General features: G+C 41.4%; 1 protein-coding gene across 2 annotated transcripts in view; it reads left to right on the top strand.

Annotated features, from left to right (window-relative positions):
• CAMKMT (calmodulin-lysine N-methyltransferase) overlaps positions 1-24,171 on the top strand; it is a 410,220-nt gene that overhangs the window by 379,140 nt on the left and 6,909 nt on the right. The window contains exons 8-9 of one of the 2 annotated variants that reach the window (XM_061155490.1): positions 5,411-5,485; positions 13,136-13,199. In XM_061155490.1, coding sequence (XP_061011473.1) covers positions 5,411-5,485; positions 13,136-13,199 — 139 coding nt within the window. The remainder of the gene's footprint in view (positions 1-5,410; positions 5,486-13,135; positions 13,200-24,171) is intronic. The other variant, XM_061155491.1, reaches the window with a different exon arrangement.

Here is a 24,171-nt window from a genome sequence, read left to right as displayed (position 1 = left end):
GAGTTTGAGATGTCTATTAGACACCCAAGTGGCAATATTAAAATAGGAAGTTGGATATATGAGTCTGGAGCTAATGGGAATGGTACAGACTGGTAGGTTAAATAAGATGAAGAGTAAAAACTGAGCTGAATTTAACAATGTGGAGATCTTTAGTGACTTTTACAAGAGCATTTTTGGTGAAACAGTGGGGACAAAAGCCTGACTGGGAGGAGAGAAATTGAAAATAGAGTTTAAAACAACTTTTTCATGCAGTTTTGCTACAGAGATGTAAGAGGGAATTGGAGCAATAACCAGAAGGGAGGGTGGAGTGAAGAGAGGATATTTTAAGATAGGGGAAATAGCTGCTTGAATGTTTGAATACTGATGGAAGTAATCCAGTAGAGAGGAGAGAACTCTGATAATATAGGAGACAGAAGGAAGAATTTTTAGAACTATGCTGTAGAATCGGAGAAGGCAATGGCACCCCACTCCAGTACTCTTGCCTGGAAAATCCCATGGATGGAGGAACCTGGTAGGCTGCAGTCCATGGGGTCGCCAAGAGTCGGACACGAATGAGCAACTTCACTTTCACGCATTGGAGAAGGAAATGGCAACCCACTCCACTGTTCTTGCCTGGAGAATCCCAGGGACAGGGGAGCCTGGTGGGCTGCCGTCTGTGGGGTCACACAGAGTCGGACATGACTGAAGCGACTTAGCAGCAGCATGCTGTAGAATAAATGAAAGGGGAATGGCCCTCGTCTTTAAGAGGAAGTACTGGCTTTAGATAAGAGTATGGCTAATTCATTCATGATAATAGATAGGAAACAGAGTATGCAGGTGCAGATGCTGCTAGGAATGTAGGTGTGATGGTGGGAGTTTGTGGAAGTTCTCATTTGATTGCTGCAATTTTGACAGTAAAGTAGGAAGCAAGGGCATGAGCTGAAAGTAAGGATAAAGAAGGAAGTGTTAGAATTTTGCAAAGAGTGAAGTTGGTACAAAATAATGAGGGAGGAGACTGGGAGAGTAAATGGAGAAGGAAAATGAAAAAACAACTGCCAAACATAAAGAATCTGCTTGTGGTTCATGGTCACAATTTTTTTTTTTTTTTTTTTTTGATGTGTATCTTTTATGTTTTTTGGCTTTTTGGCCACAAGGCATGTGGGACCTTAGCTTCCCAACCAGGGATTGAACCTGTACACCCTGCATTGGAAGGCAGAGTCTTAACTACTGGACCACCAGGGAAGTCACCATGGTCATGAATTTAAAGCAAAGCCAGTCAGGATGCTTGCGTGTTTCTCCAACCACATTCAGCTGCACAGATGCCATCTTGGAGCAGGCGGAGAGCTGGATTTAACAAATATGAGAATGCAAGAAGGGGATGAGATAGCAAAGGGTGTGCACCAGGGAGTAGTTAAGATGGTTAGCTGTAGGGCCTGGCTGGGTAAGTAGGGAAGATAAACATGAAGGAAAAGGACCAGTGACAGTGTAAGAAGGTCAGCAGATTGTAGACCAGTAAGACTGAAGACTGTGTGGATCACAATAAACTGTGGAAAATTCCAAAGGAGATGGGAATACCAGACCACCTGACCTGCCTCTTGAGAAATCTGTATGCAGGTCAGGAAGCAACAGTTAGAACTGGACATGGAACAACAGACTGGTTCCAAATAGGAAAAGGAGTACGTCAAGGCTGTATATTGTCACCCTGCTTATTTAACTTCTATGCAGAGTACATCATGAGAAACACTGGGCTGGATGAAGCACAAGATGGAATCAAGATTGCTGGGAGAAATATCAATAACCTCAGATATGCAGATGACACCACCCTTATGGCAGATAGTGAAGAAGAACTAAAGAGCCTCTTGATGAAAGTGAAAGAGGAGAGTGAAAAAGTTGGCTTTTTCAACATTCAGAAAACGAAGATCACGGCATCCGGTTCCATCACTTCATGGCAAACAGATGGCGAAACAGTGGAAACAGTGGCTGACTATTTTGGGGGGCTCCAAAATCATTGTGGATGGTGATTGCAGTCATGAAATTAAAAGACGCTTACTCCTTGGAAGGAAAGTTATGACCAACCTAGATAGCATATTAAAAAGCAGAGACATTACTTTGTCAACAAAGGTCTGTCTAGTCAAGACTATGGTTTTTCCAGTAGTCATATATGGATGTGCTGAGAGTTGGACTATAAAGAAAGCTGAGCACCAAAGAGTTGGTGCTTTTGAACTGTGGTGTTGGAGAAGACTCTTGAGAGTCCCTTGGACTGCAAGGAGATCCAACCAGTCCACCCTAAAGGAGATCAGTCCTGGGTGTTCATTGGAGGGACTGATGTTGAAGCTGAAACTCCAATACTTCGGCCACCTGATGCGGAGAGCTGACTCATTTGAAAAGACCCTGATGTTGGGAAAGATTGAGGGCAGGAGGAGAAGGGGACGACAGAGGATAAGATGGTTGGATGGCATCACTGACTCAATGGACATGAGTTTGGGTGGACTCCGGGAGCTCGTGATGGAGATGGAGGCCTGGTGTGTCATGGGGTTGCAAAGAGTCAGACATGACTGAGAAACTGAGCTGAACAGAAGATTGAAGAATAGTTTGAATCAGAGTCCTTACTAGAAGAGGTGAACTGTGAGAAGTGGGGCTGTTGGAGAGTAGTTCAGTGTTACAGTTATCGGTAAAGACCAGGACTGAGAGCCGGGCTACTTAATGAGGAGGCCAAAGACTGGTATCAGTTTGCAAACTACACATTACTGAACTGCAAGGAGGTAAGTTCAGAAATGGAAGGAAATGTTTAGAAACACTACTGTGCCATCTAAGCCTATGATCAGTGGACTTGTATTTAGAATGTCTTTGCTTTTTTAAAATCTCATTTGTCTATTCATCTGTTACTGTATTTTACAAAAGTAATGGACTGCAATAGATTAGCTATAAACAATAACAAAAAATCTGGTCCTCCCTCACAGCTAAAGTACTGCTCTAGTGTACATGACTGGAGAAGGAAATGGCATCCCACTCCAGTATTCTTGCTTGGAAAATCCCATGGATGGAGGAGGCTGGTGGGCTGCAGTCCATGGGGTCGCTAAGAGTCAGACATAACTGAGTGACACTCACTTTCACTTTTCACTTTCATGCATTGGAGAAGGAAATGGCAACCCACTCCAGTGTTCTTACCTGGAGAATGCCAGGGATGGGGGAGCCTGGTGAGCTTCCATCTATGGGGTCGCACAGAGTCGGACACGACTGAAGCGACTTAGCAGCAGCAGCAGCAGTGTACATGACTGTCACCTGAGTGTCAGAGGAGAGGGAGGGCAAGACCATCAGAAGAGAGGAGTTGGAAGGACCAGCTCCTTGAATATTGAAGTCGATCATCTCTAGCCTTCCCAGATAGAAGCCACTTGAGTCCACCACTCCCGGAGGCATCAGTTTCTTGTATGCCGTGTGACCAATAGAACTCAGAATACAGTGTGAATGGTGCCCTTACGTTGTTCAAGAAGGTGGCCATTGTTATCTCCATTTTACAGATAAGACATCTTCTAAATGATGGTTTATGAATGGTAAGATGATGAGTACTTTTAATACTTTTCTTTTTTTCCCCAAAATTTATGTAATGGAGTTGTTACTTTTATATTTTAAATTGTCTTGTTCATGTGGAAACTCTCAGAGACGCTCAGGTTTCTGATGAGGGCTCACTCTCCCACTGAGCCTGAGTCCCGGCTGCACTTGGAAGCCTCAGCGTTTCTAGAAAAAGTGGTGTTGGTTGTTTCCCATCCTCCCCAAGTGTGTGATTGAGGAATCAATCTAGCAATGAAACAGCATTAATATCTTAAGGGTTTCCTGGTCTCCTCCATTTCTCAGCTCTCCAATAGGCCTGGGCAAGTACAACACTACAGTGAATTTATAAGGCTCGTCCCTGTGTCACAGGACCTGTGAACAAAGAGGTTATCTGCTTCTCCTGGAAAACCCTCCGTGGAGCTCTGAGTCTGCATGCTTCCATAACTCACAGGGCACAACATCTGACATACAGGTTTATGTAGCCAAGGCTGCCTCTGTGAAGCATGGCTTGTGGCCCATAGCAGGGCCTGCCACATAGTAGGTACCCACTAAGGATGAGCCAAATGAGTGAATGACTAACTGATGTTCAGTCTGTACAGGTATTTTCATGGTGATGTGGCTAATCTTTCTACCTTAAAAAAGTTACCAGCATAGATGTATATTAATGTATTAATATTTGAAAAGAACTTTAGGACTTACTAAAATAAGACTTATTTCTATATCCAAACAAGAGAAGATCTAGCAGAAATAAAGAACCCACCAAGATAAGCAAATATAACTTGACAGAGTAGGCTATGCTCACTCAGTTTTAAATGATAATCAAAATAGATAATAGGAGCAGAATTTCACTTTGGAAAGTAATACTGCAAATCACAGTTGATGAGGTGGGAAGAGGAGTCATTAAATACTTTAATATGATAAAATGCTAATCATCACAGTTATTAATTGAGAGTAACAGCATCTCTGGTTGGCATCATAAAAATAACTAGAATTTTCAAATACATCTTATTAATTATTGTTATTACATGAGGCTTAAAACCTCTTCTTCTTGTACAGACTAAAAGTCCGGAAAGGTGAATTTTAAAATATGCCTGAAAACTGAGAACTCCCAAAGGAAAGTTGGTATTCTTTTCTTCCATCTTGCCAAAGTAGTCATCAATAAGAAATGCAGCTGATATGCCAAGCACTAAGTTTCACATCATTTATCTTATATTTTATATTTACTTACTTATTTTGGCTGTGCTGGGTCTTCATCTTTGTGTGGGTTTTCTCTAGTTGCAGCAAGTAGGGCTACCTTAGTTGCCATTCACAGGCTTCTCATTTCAGTGGCTTCTCCTGAAGTAAACCACAGGCTCTAGGCTCGTGAGCTTCAGTAGCTGTGGTACAAGGGCTTAGTTGCCCCACAGCTTGTGGGATCTTCCCGGACCAGGGATCGAATCTATGTCCTCTGCCTAGCAAGGAAGATTTTTAACCATGTAAATCATTTACTTTGTATAAGTTTGTATTCCAGTAGATGGGGAGGACTTTGCTTTCATTATGTACTTTCATTGATGTTAAGAGTCTGGACTCATTCTAATGATGCTGGTCAAGATAAGATATTTTTCCCTAGTATGTCTACACAAGCCTATAAAAACTAGCAAAAACCTAACTATTGTATTTGAATGGAGAATTCTTCCTCTCCTAGATTTGAAGACTAAATAAAATATGGAACAGACTGTTACATCCCTAGTTTTTTTTTTTTCTTATTATTATGCCTTTTGAAATAATTTGTATATACCTTTTAAATAATTTCAAGTGCCACAAAAATAATGTTAATAGCTCAAAATCAAAAGTTAAAAAAAAAAACCCTAAGTATAATTTTTAAAATCTTTTTCTTCTCAAGCGTTTTACGATGGGATAATGAGACAGATGTCTCTCAACTGGAAGGACATTTTGACATTGTTATGTGTGCTGACTGGTAAGTACATAAAAATCATAAAACTCCTGTTAGAAAAAAAAAAATAGCTTTGCTGGAGTAATTGGGCTGTGCTGCTCTGCTGACGGTGAAGCAGAGTCAACAAATGAGGCACAAAGCCGCCGTAACCTCCGCAAATTAATATTCATCTCCATGTGACAGTTACGAGGTAGTCTTCTATCACACAGTAACTTCTACCACATTATTTCCCAAAGATTGATTTTGAGAAGCATTTCCATTTTCTGGAATTGCCTCTGTTTCATGCTTGACGTATCAGTAAATGGACGACTTAGGCAAATTGCAAATAATTATGGCTTGGGGAGGAATAGTCTGGAGAAAAAGGAGTTTATCAACACAAACAGCTCAATTAGCTTACTTCTTAGGAGAGATCTGACTATTGATATAAGGAAATATATAGATGTATGTGTGTGTGCACACATATACACTCCAGCATATAAACATATCTGTGGAATATCTTTAGGGAAATAGCTTTTCTCGAAATGTATATTTGCTATCTAGTATTTCCATTGTCTTCAATTATGATATTTAATTATACTTAAAACAAGAATTATAAAATTCCATTTTATTGTTATGCAAATAATAATAGTAAAATCTCTGTTAGATGCTTGCCTTTTAAAAATAATTTACATTAGATATTTTATCTTCCTTTTTAGCCCAATCTACTTATTGTTAATGAAAGTCTCATCCCTACGTTACAGGATAAATATGTATCAAACCTTAATAATGATTTCAACTAATCTTATGTATTTTCTTCATGTGTTGAATAATTATTTCAGCATATGAGAAACGTGACAATTCACAATTTTTCCTGTTAAGAGTAAGATCTTATTTGTAGTTTTCTAATGACTCAATGGACATGAGTTTGAGTAAACTCCGGGAGTTGGTGATGGACAGGGAGGCCTGGTGTGCTGCGATTCATGGGGTCGCAAAGAGTCGGATACGACTGAGCGACTGAACTGAACTGAACTGAATGATTTTTAAAATGACACTATGAATTTGAAAACACAAGTTCTGATTCTAAAGGTGTTCTCTTCTATTGATAAACCCAAACACAAGATCCATAACCTAGAGAAGATTTTCCTCATGTGAGAGTTGAATGAATGGAATGTAATCTCCAGGAAGTCTTTATTTAAAATTATTAATAGTTAATAAGATTTTTAGTGGGTAAACTTTCTGCCTAAGTCCCTGAAATTAGATTTATTTTCTGTTTTCTCCAGAAAAACACTTCTCAGTGAAAATTAAATATATTCTTCCATTGTTAGTTGAGTTTTTCATGGCCATTTTAGTCTCTCTGCACCCAATTTCAGAAAGCCTTTTTCCAGAAAAAGGGAGAACCAGATTTCTGACTAATCATTGATATTGTGTCTCAATATTACAGCCCTCATCTAATCAAAAATAAGGAGCTAAAACCTCACCATATGATTTGAGCAAGTAATTTAGTAAATGCCTTTCCTCACCAAATATGAGAAAGGATCCTCCAGGTTTCATTGCACAGATGAAGATAATGCTGGCAGGATTAGATCAGATTAAGTATGAAAGTCAGATCAGAGAGCAGCGGAGAGAGGTAAGGAGGGCAGGATCTTCTTGGAGATTTAGACGAGGGTTGCCCACTGATGGGCCCTGATTATGTGGGGAAAGTCAGGTCTGGCCAAGAGATTTCAAGTTAAATGTGTCCTTTGCACAAACATCAAAACAGCCTGGCTTTGTCATACCTTGTGTTATGACACTCACACCATGTCATCCTATTTGTACCAGAGAGACAAGCAGAGGAAGTAAGATTCAAGCTCTTTTCTGATTAATGTTCTCAGGTTAAAAATAGCCAAACAACATGTTTGAAAAATAGTCTTTTTTCCCCTAGCCAACAACAGGATCCTGTACAACCAACATACATAATGCATATTCAGTTAAGGCTTTCATTCCAAATACATTATATCATAATATGATGTAATACATACATACATACACATACATACCATATACATATATGCACAGCTAGTAACTATTGAGAATTTATGTATTCAGATGAACCAAATACACCAAGTTTCCTTTTATAGATGGTTTTTTTCTATGCATGAATTGTTTTTTTTTCCCTCCTGGTGCTGTCAGTGCTGGAATGTCAGGTGGTTTATAATTTCCCATTTGTAAATGTGAAACATTAAGCTGCTCTCACTGTGATGCTGATATTATTTCCAAAAGGAATGCTTTGGAAGTGGTCTGTCTTCATACTCACAGAGATGGGTACACTGTTTAGAAACTTAAAAAGTACAGTGATTTTCATAATATACATGTTGTGCCTATAGCAAGGAAGCCTAGGACTCCAGGAGTTCTTTATGTCTTGTAGGGTTGATGTTTCTCTGTCAGAGTTATTACACAGATGCTGCTTCTAGGGACAGTCAGGCAGGCAGACCAGGCTGCTTTCTTTTTCTTTCGAAGAATGTCACAGGAGGAAAAGAAAGCTCTCTTTAGTCACTACCTCTAAGATGAAACCTGAAATAGTCGGTGCCAGAAATAGGTGCCACACATAAATAGATGACGTTAAGTCTCACACCATCCTCGAGTCATTGTCAGTCAATGAGATCTGGATTAGGCCACAGGAATATGAAGCAAGAGTTGGAGTTCAAATATTAGGTACATGGATTAAATTCTTACTGAAGCATTTCCAGCAAGGGTGGCATTGTCTGATTCCCTGAATAGCTAACCAGTGGTACTGCTTGATCCCATTTACATGAAAACAAGCTCTATTCACAAACCTATTCCAAACCCACATTGTGGTTCAAGTAAATGCACATGATTACGAGCGGTGATATGTTTATGTTCTAAAATCATTCATATATTCATATATTTACGTTCAAACATTCATAAACCTGTAGGCAATGGGGGGAATAACTTATTTCCCAGAAGAGACAATCTCTTCGTTCACATCTAAATTTAGTAGCTCAACTAGATTATAAAATAAAGAGGCAACTGAAAGCTAGTCATTATTTCACCATTCAGCATTTTTGACAATGAAATATAGTTTCATGGTTCAACAGTTCCTAAGTAACTTGTAAAATGTCAACTTTGAAATAAACAGAAAGAAAAAAAATCAAGGTAACAGTCATACCTGCAAAAGGATGCTGTTGACAAACATCAAAATATTAGAATATTTAACTGCAGGTGTAGAAAAAAAAAAAAAACCCTCCTATTAAGTTCCTTGGTTGACTTGTTTAATGTTGAATTTCATGAGTTCCTTTCTGCTGGAATGCAGTCCACCCCTGTCCTTGCTGAGTTTAAAATAGCGAGTGATTGTTAATTTTAAACCTGCCTTTCCAGACTTCTGTTCAATCACAATGATCTGAGAATCTGGTAGCAAGATGTTTTTTTTATCCAATGAACAATTCCATTCAGTGTTTGATGGCTTTCCAGTTTATTGTAGCTCTGCAAAAATAAAAATGATTCTGTAAATTTGAAGAAAAAAAAAAGAGTCCATACATGTGGATTCTCTAAAGGCTTGCAGAGCAAGTCTAAAATGCCACCCTCAACTGGGCGCATGGAGCTCCGTCTGTAGGATGGTGAACCACATCTGCCTGCCTGCAGCCTGACACTTTGGGAAGAAATGTGGGAAGGCTCATCACCTCATTTGCTCTCCCAGCATTTTCACACCAGCTGTATACAGTGGATTGTTTCTATGTTCTATCCTTTTTACTTTAAATGATGACAAGTTTGGGTTTTGTGAAGAAAAATTGTTTTTCTCAAAATAGGCTCTAGGATTTCTTTGTTTTCTTCCAGATGCTCTGATCATAGATAGTTCTAAATCACAACTCATAGCCCTTTCCACCTGAAAAGATCTTTAGTCCTCTCACCTCACACCTGAGGAAACTCAGTCCTGGAGAAGATGGACAGATTGTCAGAGATCTGGCACCTAAGGGGTAGCGCCACACGAAATTAGAATATGGCTGCCCCAGCGTCAGTCGCTAAAGACTGAGAGAGGCTATTCGGTCTGCTGAAAGTTAAATCTGAAACAGTGAATTGGAGCACATTTCACCTTGGAAATTACACAGAGGTCTTCTTCTCTGAGAATGCTGACAGATATGTCTCCTTGTTCTCTGTACTAATTAATTTCCCTCTGCCAGGAGATGAAGATGCTCTGTGCTCTGCAGAAAACCCTGACTGATTCTAAGGGAGGCAATGAAAATGGCCTGGCACCTTCCCTTTGTCATATAATCTATGATTCAGATCAATGGGACAAAGCAAGCGTTGATTCCACAAGTGAATTATAGAGAGGGGTGTGTGTATGTGTGTGGGGGGGGGGGGTGGGTGTGTGGGGGTGTGTGTGTGTGTTTAATGGCCAAACTAGACTGATTGTCAATGTATTTTGATCAGTAACTGAAGGGAGAGTTAAAATGGTATCTCCATCCCAATCACTGACCCACTCAACCTTTTTTTAATAGATCCACTTAAGCTACTGCTGTTCTCTGAGCCCATTAGGACTTATTTAAGGGGTGAATTTTCAGGAGATTATATATCACTCCCACTAAAACACATTGAAATTGCTCCTAGGATGTATCCTACAAAGCGTTATAAATTCTGCACCAGAGCTAACTAGAAAAGTGAGCTTGCTTGGAATAAAGACCTATTAGAGAACTATAAGAATTACTTTTGGGAAATTTGACTTGGAGTGATGGAGTAGACAGAATTAGCTTTCAAATAACTGTGTTTTGAATGTGTGCTGTGTGTTAAGCTGCATTTTCTAGTGAGCTGTGATGTTAATATCTTTTTCACCATTGCCAATAGTAAATAGAAGTAGTATTTTATAAGGCTATTTTTTTTTTATTGAAGTATAATTAATTTACAATGTTTTCTTAGTTTCAAGTATACAGCAAAGTGATTCAGATATCTGGCAGGCTGCAGTCCATAGGGTCACACAGAGTCTTAACATGACTGAAGTAACTAAGCAGCATGTGTGTGTGTATATGTATATATATATATATATATGCATTCTTTTTTCAGATTCTTTTCCATTATAGTTTATTATAGCCTTCTCTGGTGACTAAGATGGTAAAGAATCTGCCTGCAATGGAGGAGACCTGGGTTCAATCCCTGGGTCAGGAAGATCCCCTGGAGAAGGGGAATGGCTACCCACTCCAGTACTCCTGCCTGGAGAATTCTGTGGACAGAGGAGCCTGGTAGGCTGTCTCCATGGGGGTCACAAAGAGTCAGACACTACTGAGCAGCTAACACTTTTCCTCTTTCATAGGTTATTACAAAATATAGAGTATAATTCCCTGTGCTACACATTAAGTCCTTGTTGTTCACCTACTTTATATATAGTAATATGTATATGTTAATCCCAAACTCCTAATTTATCTTCCATTCCCTGTATAAGGTTATGTTTTAAACTCAGCTTTTTATTTATTAATTATTTATCTCTAACAGTCTTACCATCTTAGGATGCACAGGTATAAACTGGGAATGGTCTTTTGCTTCGTGCTATGTATCCCAACTAGCCAGGCCTCCTGTGGACTCAAGTAACTGATAGAGGTATTTAAATAGAATGTTTAATTATTAACATTTAAGGTAGTATTGTTGTTGCTTCCCTGGGCTCAGTGGTAAAGAATATACCTGCCAAGCAGGAGACACGGGTTCAATCCCTGGGTCAGGAAAATCCCTTAGAGAAGGAAATGGCAACCCACTCTAGTATTCTTGCCTAGGAAATCTCATGGACAGAGGAGCCTGGTGGGCTACAGTCCATGGGGTTGCAAAGAGTCGGACACAGCTTAGTGACTAAACAACAACAACAACAACAGCAGCAAGATAGTATTACTACACTAAAGAATAAGGTATAAAGGCCTGAAGAGAAAATTTCAAAACACTTAAATACAGTTTGATTCCTTTCTTACTGACCCTTACCTGTTATTAACCACTGATTAATAAAAAAGACAAACTTCTGTAGCATTCAAATTAGACACATTTTGTGCTCTAAGATTTAAATGCATAGTTTTCTGGAACAGTAAGAAATTTTCCCATATAATAATCAGGCTATCCTGATTGATACATGGGTTTCCATTCTAGAGATGATTTCTAGTTCACCTTAAGAGGATTCTTTTTCCATTGCTCAAAGCAGCATTTTATGAAAGAAAGTGAAAGTGAAGTTGCTCAGTCAGGTCCGACTCTTTGCGACCCTGTGGACTGTAGCCTACCAGGCTTCTCCATCCATCGGATTTTCCAGGCAAGAATACTGGAGTGGGTTGCCATTTCCTTCTCCAGGGGATCTTCCCAACCCAGGGATTGAACCCGGGTCTCCCGCATTACAGACAGATGCTTTACCCTCTGAGCCACTTAGAACTGACTTTTATAGAAGAAACTCCCACTAAGCATGTCATGGTGAAGCCCAAGTTCTGTCTTCTTGGAAATATCTCATCAGCCACTCTCCCCACTCAAGTGAGAGAATTAGGAGAGAACCTGGTCTGGTGAAACATTCTGCCTAAATGCTGATTCCTCTGTAGCACGACCAGTGAAGGAGTATGTACAAACAGGTTTAGGGGCATTAAAACTCACGTTATTACGTAGTTAAAAACTACGTAAGCCCCTCCATTTCAAAGACTGTGTGGATCTGCTAGTAAAGTGAATAGTGAAAGTGATAGTCGCTCAGTCCTGTCTGACTCTTTGCAACCCCATGGACTGTAGCCTGCCAGGCTCCTCTGTCCATGGAATTCTCCAGGCAAGGATACTGGAGTGGCTTGCCATTCCCTTCTCCAGGGGATCTTCCCAAACCAGGGATTGAACCCAGGTCTCCCACATAGCAGGCGGATTCTATACTGTCTGAGCCACCAGGGAAACCCAAAATATGAAGATGGAGGTACTGGGGACTGAACCCAGGATCTCATGCACACTAAGCCTGTACTCTACCACTGAGCCATAACCCCAGGCCTGCCAGTAAGTAACTATTCACTGAGCACCTTCTCTGTGTGTAAGCTGGGCCAGAGCTAGTGATACAGAAATGAATACAGACTGGAAGCTCCTTGAGGATGGGAATTTTGTCTTATTCACAGCTTATCTCCATGGCCTGAAGCAGCTCCTAGTATATAGCAGGTTATCAACAAATATTGAATCCAGAGTTGCTATGGTCTTTGGGACGCTTTGCCTAACCCTGGTCTTTGTTTATTCCTAAGTCACTGGTTGGAACTAACCTTTAGGGACTGTTGCTGTTGTTAGTTACTAAAAAACATCACTACCTGAGGTCTTTTCTGTGGTCAGTGTGTAATAGGGCCAGTGGTTTGATTTTGAAGGATGGCCTCACAGCACCTCCGGTGGGCAGAGGACCCATGTTTGCAGAGACAAGTGTTGGGAGAACTTCATCTCCACCAGATGACTCCCCCAAACAGCAGCTTAGAAACTGCCCATTGCACACTAGCACATGGTCCAGTGATGTATGAATTTTGGCCCATCACATGTTGATGACTTGGCTTTGATTGGAAACCTGACACCAGTATCTTTTTTATTAGTAGTATTCTAGTGAGATACTTGAATGGAAGGAAATAATTTCTGTCTTTTAGTGTTGAGTAAACATATATAATTAGCCTTGATCTCCATTAGTATCATTAGACTTGAAAACCCAGTTTAATCTGGATTCTGCTCTCTTCTCAATGTCAGCCTGTTTCTGGACCAGTACAGAGCCAGCCTTGTTGATGCAATAAAGAGATTACTCCAGCCCGGGGTAAGTATGTTTCTATTTTCTCCTGAACACTGGCTTCAGAATAATTAGTCTGTGCACAAAGATGGAAAGAGTAATGGAATGGCAGGATTAATGTCATGTAATACTTTAATACTTATTATGTCCAACTTCAATTGAGTCTTCTGATCTATCAGATTCTTTCCTAATCATAACTAGGGAACTTCTTACCCTTGGCCTTCTGATAAGCAACACAGTGGGTAGTAAAATAAATGAAACTGCTTCAAAGATAGTGTGAGATTATTTTTATCAAAGAATTTCTTGAGTCTTTTCCTTTGATAACAATATCTTCATATTAAAGTAGAAGTATGATATTGAAAGTTTTCTGTTGACTTCTGTCATTTTAAATCCCTTCAGTGGTAACCTTTGTCATTGGGTATTTATTTATTGCAAAATAATATTTTTTTCTTTTTATTTCTGTTTCTGTTAAAGAAAGGGACTTCAGATGAATCTATCTATTAAAAGTTCTTTGCTTTAAAAGGAAACCATTATTTACATATTATAAACATTAGGTCACAATGAAGCCAAGCATGGCATAAAATATTGTGCACATTTTTACATTTATATATCCATTTATGCCTGTGAGTAAATTACAGAGTTTGTATCCACTCTTATTTTGCTGGGCTGTTATACTAAGCTAGGAGGTCCTGCAGCCTAAACAGAGAGTTAATATACATCTATTTAAAGAAAGAAAACAAGTTTAAAGCTCATACATTAAAAAAAAAATCTTATAACTATGTAAGACTCTTGCTGTGCCATAGGAATTTAGAATAGGTTAACAGTGTTAATGTAGCCTAAGACAGAAACTCAACATTTATCTGAGAAAGGACTATAGTGTGTGTGTGTGTGTGTGTGTGTGCGTTTGTAAAGTATTTTCTAAAGTTTTGTCTTTTCTTTTAAAAAAGAAGGTTTGCTCTAGTCTTCTGACCTCAGTGAGACTTCTCGGCTAATACCTTTCAATCTTTCTCTTATATCTTTTCTACATTGAAGATTCCCAGAGCAATTTGATAATCACCCTTTGCCTTACACTGTGCTTTTTATTTTGTTATCTCTATATAGCTCAGAAACTTTAACTAGGCCTCTCAGAGGAGTAACCACAGCTTTGTAAGTGGTAATCAATTAAATTAAATTGGCTTCTCAATTCCCCCTGTGAGGTGGGGAGCAGCTCTAGAGGCAAAGAAGGGGAATGCTCCAAGCCGTTGATGACAGCTATCGTGGTTGAGTGAGCAGCCCAAGTTGAGGGCAAAGAAGGAATTGGGGGCCTCTTCATCTTCCCATTAGCCTTGGGTGATTCTCATGAGCATTTGCAAGATCAGGGTTTTCAGAAAGGACACTGAGATTCTTGGACATAAGGCTTCTGGGAACATCTGTCATGCAAAAACACAATGCTTTCAAAGACTCCTGGATCTCATGGTGCACAAACAGTACTTCACTCATCACCAACACCCCCTTCAGAGCCTATTTGTGACAAATACTCCATTTTGCTGGTTGCAAATAGGAAAAGGAGTATGTCAAGGCTGTATATTGTCACCCTGCTTATTTAACTTCTATGTAGAGTACATCATGAGAAATGCTGGGCTGGATGAAGCACAAGCTGAAATCAAGATTGCCAGGAGAAATATCAATAACCTCAGATATGCAGATGACACCACCGTTATGGCAGAAAGTGAAGAAGAACTAAAGAGCCTCTTGATGAAAGTGAAAGAGGAGAGTGAAGAAGTTGGCTTGAAGTTCAACATTCAGAAAACTAAGATCATGGCATCCAGTCCCATCACTTCATGGCAAATAGATGGTGAAACAGTGGAAACAGTGGCTGATTTTGTTTTTTGGGGCTCCAAAATCACTGCAGATGGTGATTGCAGCCATGAAATTAAAAGACACTTACTCCTTGGAAGGAAAGTTATGACCAACCTAGACAGCATATTAAAAAACAGACATTACTTTGCCAACAAATGTCCCTCTAGTCAAGGCTTTGGTTTTTCCGGTAATTCATGTATGGATGTGAGAGTTGGACTATAAAGAAAACTGAGCGCCAAAGAATTGATGCTTTTGAACTGTGGTGTTGAAGAAGACTCTTGAGAGTCCCTTGGACTTCAAGGAGATCCAACCAGTCCATTCTAAAGGAGATCAGTCCTGGGTGTTCATTGGAGGGACTGATGTTGAAGCAGAAACTCCAATATTTTGGCCACCTGATGTGAAGAGATGACTCATTTGAAAAGATCTTGATGTTGGGAAAGATGAAGGCAGGAGGAGAAGGGAATGACAGAGGATGAGATGGTTAGATGCCATCACCGACTCAATGGACATGAGTTTGGGTGGACTCCGGGAGTTGGTGATGGACAGGAAGGCCTGGTGTGCTGCGGTTCATGGGGTTGCAAAGAGTCGGACACGACTGAGCGACTGAACTGAACTGACCTCCATTTTGTAGCAGATTTGCCTGGTTTACATAGAAAGTGAAAGTGAAGTAGCTCAGTCGTGTCCAATTCTTTGCAACTCCATGGACTGTAGCCTACCAGGCTCCTCCATCCATGGCAGATGCTTTCCCGTCTGAGCCACCAGGGAAGCTCTGCAGAAGAAGGAATTACATAGTTTACATCAGATTCATAGGTTTACATAGGATCTATGATCTATTGTAAATCATTCACATGATTTACAATAGAAAACTGCCCAAGCTATGAATAGACCTAAATGGAGATTGAACTGGAACGTCTAGTAGCTCTCCTATACCCTCTATTAAACTCTGAATGATGCTCCTCCTTGTCTGAAGTATGGCTCCACACAGCAGCCTCCTCAGAGGACAGACAGCAGCACTCCTACTGAAGTGGATGCTCACCCTTAACTGGGAGGATAAGACCCAGCCCTAGAGTGAATGGTGCTTACTTATATTCTGTGTAGAGCTGGGGAAGCCAAATCAAAGAGGCCTGCATCATGGGCTTCCCTAGTGGCTGGCTCAGTGGTAAAGAATCCGCTTGCCAGTGCAGGAGACATGGGTTTGATCCCTGGCCTATGAAGATCCTACGGGCCGCAGAGAAACTAAGTCCACGTGCCACGGCTATTGAGCCTGTGCTCTGGAGCCTGGGAGCTGCAGGTACTGAAGCCTGGGCACTCTAGAACCCATGCTCTGCAACAGGAGAAGCCACCACAATGAGAAGCCAGTGCATTGCAGCTGGAGCGTAGCCCCCGCTCCCTGCAACTAGAGAAAAGCCCACGCAGCAACAAAGACCCAGCACAGCCCCAAAAATAAATAAACAAGCAAATATTCTTAAACATCTAACTTAATTAAAAAACAACAACAACAACAGCAAAGGGGCCCACATCAAAATGCAGCATAAGAAATGAGAGGAGGGGCGCTCACTTAGGCCCCTCCTATCCTGCAGCACTGCTTGGACTGACAAGTGTTCCAGCCTAAGAGGTCAGGAGTCCACCACGAAGGGGGCCATCCCAGTCATGGATGGAACATGGATATACTGAAGTTCCCACCCAGGAATCTCACTCCACTGAGAGGTTTGGGGCAGCAGGGCCTTTGCACTCCTGGGGACCCTACCCAGATGAACCCAGGAAGAGCCACACGGACGCAGCAGGGAACCACAACAGCTCTGTTTCCCGTGCCAGGGGGCTGGAAGCGTTCCCAGAGCTTGGGGGCACCTGGAGAAAAACTGCTCTTCTCCTTGCCTCTCAGGGCTGCCGTCCTACTTCCAAAGGACTTCCCCCGCCCCTCACAGTGTGTGTGTTGTGGGCATCACAGTCCAAGACCAAGATAACATTAAAGGCTTTATGCCATGACAATTAGAGCTGCTTTTAATGGTTTCTTGAGCCAGTCCACTCCTCCATGGTTTTGTGGCCCAGAGGCTGAAGGTACTGTAAGAGGCCCACAGAGAAACAAATTGGGCAGCTGCATTGGTGGGTCCTGAGCTCTGAGTAATTCAAGGGCTCAATAGACTCAGTGGAGATGAAACAAGTCCTCAGGGTGCTCAGCCAAAGCTGCACTTTGGCCAAACACTTTGAATTCATAGGTGGGCCCCAGTTTCCGAGGGTAAACTATCAGTAGATAGACCCAGAAATGTCTGTGTACAAAACCCAAGTTGTTCTTACTATTGAGCCACTTACTAGATTCATCTCTCAGAGCCTCAGTTTCTCATCTGTAAAATGAGGAGGAAACAAGTCAATGCACTGGAAGCTTTAGCACATAACTGACTCTGAATGAATATGTGTTCAGTCTTGTTGCCTTGAAGAACTAGAGGGACTTTCCAGCCATGATGGGTATAGAATACACAAGGCTGTTTTCAAAAACTGTCCTCAGATAAATGCTTGGCAGGAGGGGAAATTTTTTTTTTCTTGAACTTGGACTTGGATGATGTCTACACATAACTAGGCCTGCTTCATCTCCCTGCACCCATGTCCTACTTGCCTATTGCAGGCTCTGCAGAAGGTCCGGAGGACTGTCTACCTGGATGAAGATGACACTTTTTACTACAGGCGCCCCCATCAAGTGAGGGGAGAGAAATACCTACTAGATGGCCAGGATGAATTCATTGCAACATGGAGATTCAAGTGTCAACCTGTGTGTAGAAATGGATTCTGCCATTATTGGGGAGTGTGATTCCTTGAGTTCTAGCTAAGGAAAATCTGCTGTCTGGAGTCAGAGGATCCAGAAGCAAAGAAAGTAGGTGGAAGGGAGGAGTTTCCCTGCTTTTCAGTTTTTATAATAGGGGTCATAAATGTGGGGGTACAGGCCCCCAGAGAGAACTTAGCCACCAGAGTGGGTTCCTGGCTTGACCCAGGAGCAATGTCAAATCACAGAGCTAAGCCTGGATCCTTGGGCAGACAGGCACCTATGCCTGGAAAGTCATTACAGGAAGCCCCAAATGTCAGCAAGAAATGATCATTGCTTACTCCAGGTGGAAGCTTTCCTCTGCTTACTGGTTGAGAGAAGCTGTAAAAACATCTAACCCCTGCCAGAGTGCTACAGGGACTCTCTAGCAGACTTAAAAGATGACAAGAAAAAATTTTAAAAAGAAATTACAGTGTTAGACAATCAGTTGTGTCTGATTCTTTGCAACCCCATGGACTCCTCTGTCCGTGGAATTCTCCAGGCAAGAATACTGGAGTGACTTGCCATTCCCTTCTCCAGGGGATCTTCTCAACCCTGGGATCAAACCCAGGTCTCCTGCATTATAGGTGGATTCTTTAGTGTCTCAGCCACCAGGGAATCAGCAAATGTTACTCATTCCAAGAAGCAACAGGTATCTTTCCTCCCCCACCTCTTTCCCTCTGGTGAGAGGCTTCTTGCTGCTGATGAGTCATAGCTGAGCCCCTATTATGTGTTCCTTCAAGACCATCAGCCATGTCTGATACCACAGGACCCAGATGTAATTTAAGATACAACCACAGCAGCCTACAAGTTGAACTTTGGTCCAGAAATGACAACCAACGAGTGACACCTACTGATATTCCTGTGAAATGGCTTTGGGGGCAGGGAGGGACGCCAAGCCAGTTGGACAGTGTGAATTTACTCAGGACCATGAGGAGATGGATGGGGATGCAGTATGGCCAGATCTCCAGCTTATCACCACTGCTCACCATTGTCAAGAATTCAAAAATATCCTCTGGAACTCAATTAACCTTCTTTAGAAGCTGGCCCTAAGTAACTGCCAAATTCCTGGAGTCCCGACTACACGCAAGCTGTGCTATAGAAGTAAATCATGGACTCTCATTTTAGAAAAGCAGTTTCTTTCTTTCTTTTTTTTTTTGACTGCCCTGGGTCTTAGTTACGGCATATGGGATCTTTTAGCTGGGGCACACAGGATCTAGTTCCCTGACCAGGGACTGAACCTGGGCCCTCTACATTGGGAGCGCAGAGCCTTAACCACTGGACTACCAGGGAAGTCCTAAGCAGTTTCTTTTTACTGACATATTTTACCATCTTTTTTTTTTAAATCTAGCATCTCTGCAACCATCTGTATAAACCTCTGTTTTTGCTTATCTTGGGGAAATGCCTCATGAGTATGAGTTCAGTGGCATGAACTGAGATGGTGCTATAAGAGCCTTTGGTTCCTGTCTGTTTGCTGGGTCAGAGGCCCAACAAAGCTTCCCCTGTCTTTGATGAGAAGCTGTGTTCGGCCAAACCTGGCTCTTCCAGGTGTAGGAGCAAAGAATCCCCAGATGATTTTTAAGACCCTGAGTTCTGGGGCCTATCCCTTAGAAGTTCTTTTCGGAAGTCCACCCAGGTGTTTATCCAGCATGTCCAGTGCTGAGTCTTTGCCCCTGAGGAATTTAGGATGTGGTCATGGAGACCTCACACACATAGCTGGAACTACAGTGGACAGTGCAAAATGGCTTATAACAGCCCAGCACTCAATCATATAGAGCCTGGTGCTGTTTCTGTTTGTTGTGTGAATCTTTCTAATTAACACTTTCCATAGAACATGAGATCCTTAAAGGACTGAACTCTGTCTGAGTCAACAAACATTTGTTGAGCAGCTGCTCTCTGCCTAGCACTGTGCTGGACTGTGGGGTATGAATAAGAATAACCAGCACTATAAAGAATCTCACTGTATAGCAGGGAAGATTAATGCACAACTCCTAGGAATTACAATGCAAGAGTCTAGGTACTGGAATGCAGCACAAAGAATAACTAACTGCCTGAGGAAGAGTTCCCTAGAGGCAGGAATACTGACTTCGGTTGAATAGTAAGAAGGCCATTCTGAGCCTCAGTAGAAGGGGACTAGAAAGTAGCATCCCTGGTGGAAAGAACAGAGCTCACAGGTAGAGAGTGTGAAAGAGCATGTTGAGTTTGCAGGAGTTTGCTGTGGTTGGAGTTTAGGAGTGTCTGTTATACTGGGGGAGGGGTGGGAGATGAGTTAGTCTGGGTACCACTTTCAGAAAGGCTGAGAACATGATGTTGGAGAGACTAGACTTTATGGGTAATAGCCATCGAAAATTTTTGAGCAGTGATATAGTCAGATGTGGGTCCAAGAAAGATCACTCTGGCCAACATAAAAGCTGGTTTCGGAATAAGAACTTGAAAGCAGCAAGGCTCTTCATGGGTCCACCGTGAACCAACTTCTACCTAAAACTGTACAGTTAGGAGCCAGTGAAGACCTAAAGATGGAGAAGAGGGAACTGGATTGGGTGTTCACTGAGAGGTTCATTCAGCAAACACTTCTGGAGTGCTCCTTGGGGATAAAATAAGATACAATGGTTTTAAAAGGCAACGTCATGATTTCCTGATTTCCAGTTTCATTTTGAAGGTGAAGGGTATGGAAGTATTTGGTACTTAATAGGTACTCAGCTGTGTGTGTGAGAGAGAGAAAGAAAGAGAGAGATGGATGAATAGTGCCCTGGGAAGGGTAGAGGTTTAGGCCAACCTCTATTGAATTCCATTTTAGGCAGAATGGGTTAAAGGTACTCTCAGAACATCCCCATGGAGGGCTCTAGTAGGCACCTGAAAATCCAGGTATGTGAACTGGACAATGGTGAATGCTGCAGTTATGTACTTGGGAGTTTTTAATGCGTAAGTGATAGTTGAAGTTGTGGACTTCAGTACAATTGCCTGGAACTGTATAAAACATAAAGAAAAAGTAGACGGAGTCCTGGGGACTGCTGACAATGAAAGGGCGGGTGATAAAAAGAAGCCAGGATCGGGGACTAACTGACCGAGAGAAATGTAGGGGAGGAAGCAGGCAAAGGCAGCATCTCAGAAACCAGATAAAGACATGGTTAGAAAATAAACATAAGCTTACACATGTAATCGATATTTAATAGTTGATCACCTGGAAATGGAAAAGCATAGCCTATTCCTTGTAAAATAAGTCTGAAGAAGACTTATGTTTTCCAGAAGTGCACATCCTTTAATCTGAGTATAGATTAGTCTAGCAGAGTAACAACTGAGCTTACAGTGTAAACAATATCGTTGTTTTGTGGAACTCCTCTCAAGGGATAAATGAATTCTCTCAAATTTCTGTTCATCACTCTAAATTTTACATTCAATTGAGTGTTCAATCAGAGTTTAAAATGATTCTGTGACTGTGAATGCTTAGAAAGTTGTGCTTTGGTAAATTGAAAATAATTTTTCTAAAGTAATGGGCTAATTTGAAATCTATGTTCTTTTTCTTGGTTTGATTTTTGGAGCCTAAATTGTGAGGCATATTCCACGGACTGTAACAAAGTGTCCTGCTCCACTGGGGATACGGTGGGGTGCGGGCTTCTAAAACCATTCATTATTGGAGAGAGGCTGGCACTCAGTAGGGCAAACAGTGGATGCTTATTGAATGAATGGATGATGTCCTATTGTCCCTCCTAAATATTAATCCACATCTCAAAGGTGTCTGGATTCAATGAAATGAAAAAGAAAACATTTTGAAACTCATAACTGAGTAATTAGAGATTAAAACTACTGCTTGCTCTTTCTCTTTCTTGTGGGGACTGTATTGTGCACAGAAAGCTGCCCTCTGAAATCCCATTAGAGCCGCTGACTCTGTAAAAGCTTCTTGGAGAAAATCTTTTATAAATAATAAGTGTTAGAATGTGGCCTTCGAATTCCCAGAGACTTGTATTTTTCAGATTATTCAATGTCTGGATTTAGTTTATTCTTTCAACAAATATTGATCGTCTCTTCTATGCTAGGCACTAAGAAAATATAGTGAATAAAACATTAGAAGATCCTATTTTCCTGGAGTATACATTCTAGCCAGAGGAGAAAGGCAATAACAAATAAGGATGTGATGTGTGTCAGTGGTGATGAGGGCTAAGGATACAGCTAGAGCAGCGAGAGGGGGTGGGGAGGGGTGGGGAGGGTGGCTGTTTTAGGTGCAGTGGGTATGGAAGGACAGGTAGACTGAGACACAAGCTCAGTTGCAGTCCCCTTACAGCTCACCCCAACCAGCAGAGGGCTGGGGTGAGGGCAGAGGTGTGTTTTGTGAATGCAAACATCAACCAACCACAACCCCTTAGTGCTTAAACATTATGATATATAATTTAGATAACAGCTGTCAAAAATCAACTCTTTGATTATAATGGTAAGACAATTTTTGCAGGTGACTTTAAAATAAAACCACTTCCATTATTCAAAAATCCAGAATGACAATCAGCTCTTAGAAAGGACTAAAATGACCTACTAGTGCTCCTTCTTTTTTTTTTCCCATGGAGACTTTTGCTCCCCTGCTGAGACCATGTATTATATCTAGTTTCACATCAAAATGAATTTTTGCTGCTAAGTTTGAAAACCGCCTGAAAATAGCAATTAATACTGGAAAAGCTGACAGAACCTTAAGTGTAGTGGCATGATTGGTGCTGCTATAATTATGTGCCTGAGTGTATACATGTCTATGTAAACACAGTATGAAAACACACTTGATGTCCAGGACAGTGGATCAGTGCATTTTCTTGCAGCTAAATGAGGGGAAGAGAGAGGAGAGGAAGTTGGTAGAATCTTTATAGCACCATCAGGTGGTGTAGATGCTCCTAGTCTTTCTTACATCTATATAAACTTGTTTCTGAAATTATTTTCACAGTCATTGCCTCATTTGATCCTCACATTTTGGCTGGGGGTGTGGGGAGGCAAGGGAGGTTTTATTCTTCCCATTTAATGGATGAGAAAACTCAGTGAGTCAGCTAGGATAACTTGAGTTTCTTATCTGAAAAATGAGGAGATTGGACTCATGTCATCTCCAAGGCGTCTCCTAGTTCAACAGTTCTGTGACTTTTTCCCCTGATTTTCCTAAGGTGACACCACTGTCTAATGGTAGAGATCCCCTTTTAAGTCCAAACCCCTTTCTGCCACACATTTCCTCCTTATAGTCTTCAAACCCTTTACAGCATGTTTAATCATCCGTAAAATGTAATGTCTCCTGTACAAGGTTGTTGAGAAAATTGTTGAGGGGATTAAAGGGAAGGCTTGTGAAGCACCTAGCAAAGTGGTTGCTTGTATTGTTATTGCCATCACTATGACTGATAAGAAGGGAGTGTTGCATAATGGGAAGAGCACTGGCTTTGGGAGTCAGGTCAGTTTCTAGTCACTTACTGTTGTGTCATCTTGGACAAGGAGCTAACCTTTCTGAACATCCGATAGAGGGCTGAAAATTCCTATCTTGATGGGTCATTTGAAGACCAGAGGAGAGGATGTACATAGAGCACCAGTCCCCATGTCTGCCATGTCCCTGATGCTCAGTAGACAGTTGGCAGGCATGAATGATAACCAACTTTCAAAAGAAACTGGGATATATTTTCATAATTCTCTCAAAACCTGAAGTGGTATTTCATAGAGGTAACGTATAACCTTGAAATTAACAGAAGCATACAGCCATCTTTTAAACAAATAAAAGGAAAAAGAAGATTCTGAAGTTTAGTCATTCTGTGCACATCTCAAAGGGAGAAGAAAAATTCACGTGCGGCCAGTAGTTAGCAAATGTTCATTGTGGAGTTTCAGGTCAGAGGGTCTTCTGAAAACTGGTATATATTTTGATCAAGTCTTCCCACACTCCCCACTACAACAAGCAGACGGGGTTGTGCAGTTTACTTAGAAAAGCTTGCTTGCCCTCATTGTACCACTTTCTTTGAAAAGGAACCACTTGAATAACTGTGAGGAACTGCTTTGCCATAATGATGACCCTTATGAGGGATCGAGTAGAGTTGGAAATCAAGAGCCTATAGTTCTGTCTCTGGCAGTATGGTCACGGAAAAGGCTGGTGGCAGAACTGAAATGGATTGTGGTTACTCGTCTCTGTGGAGGATTTCTCGGTACTGAATTTCCAGGGCACAATAAACTAACATTTACAGGCATCTGTGGCCACATGCTCTGGAGCTGTGCTGCGGATGTGTTGGCAGCTGCTAAGGAGTTGCAAGGTGGGTGGCACTGCCCTGGACCTGTTATTCTAAAATCTAGTTGATGATTTAAACCACTGGACCCAAGAGAGGTATGTATCGTACAAAAAACCAATGTTGAGTCCCATATTATTTA

Source organism: Dama dama, chromosome 11, assembly GCF_033118175.1.
Source record: "Dama dama isolate Ldn47 chromosome 11, ASM3311817v1, whole genome shotgun sequence".
NCBI lineage: Eukaryota > Metazoa > Chordata > Mammalia > Artiodactyla > Cervidae > Dama > Dama dama.
The sequence above is the reverse complement of the archived record's forward strand: the minus strand, read 5'-3'. Positions and strand labels throughout refer to the sequence as shown.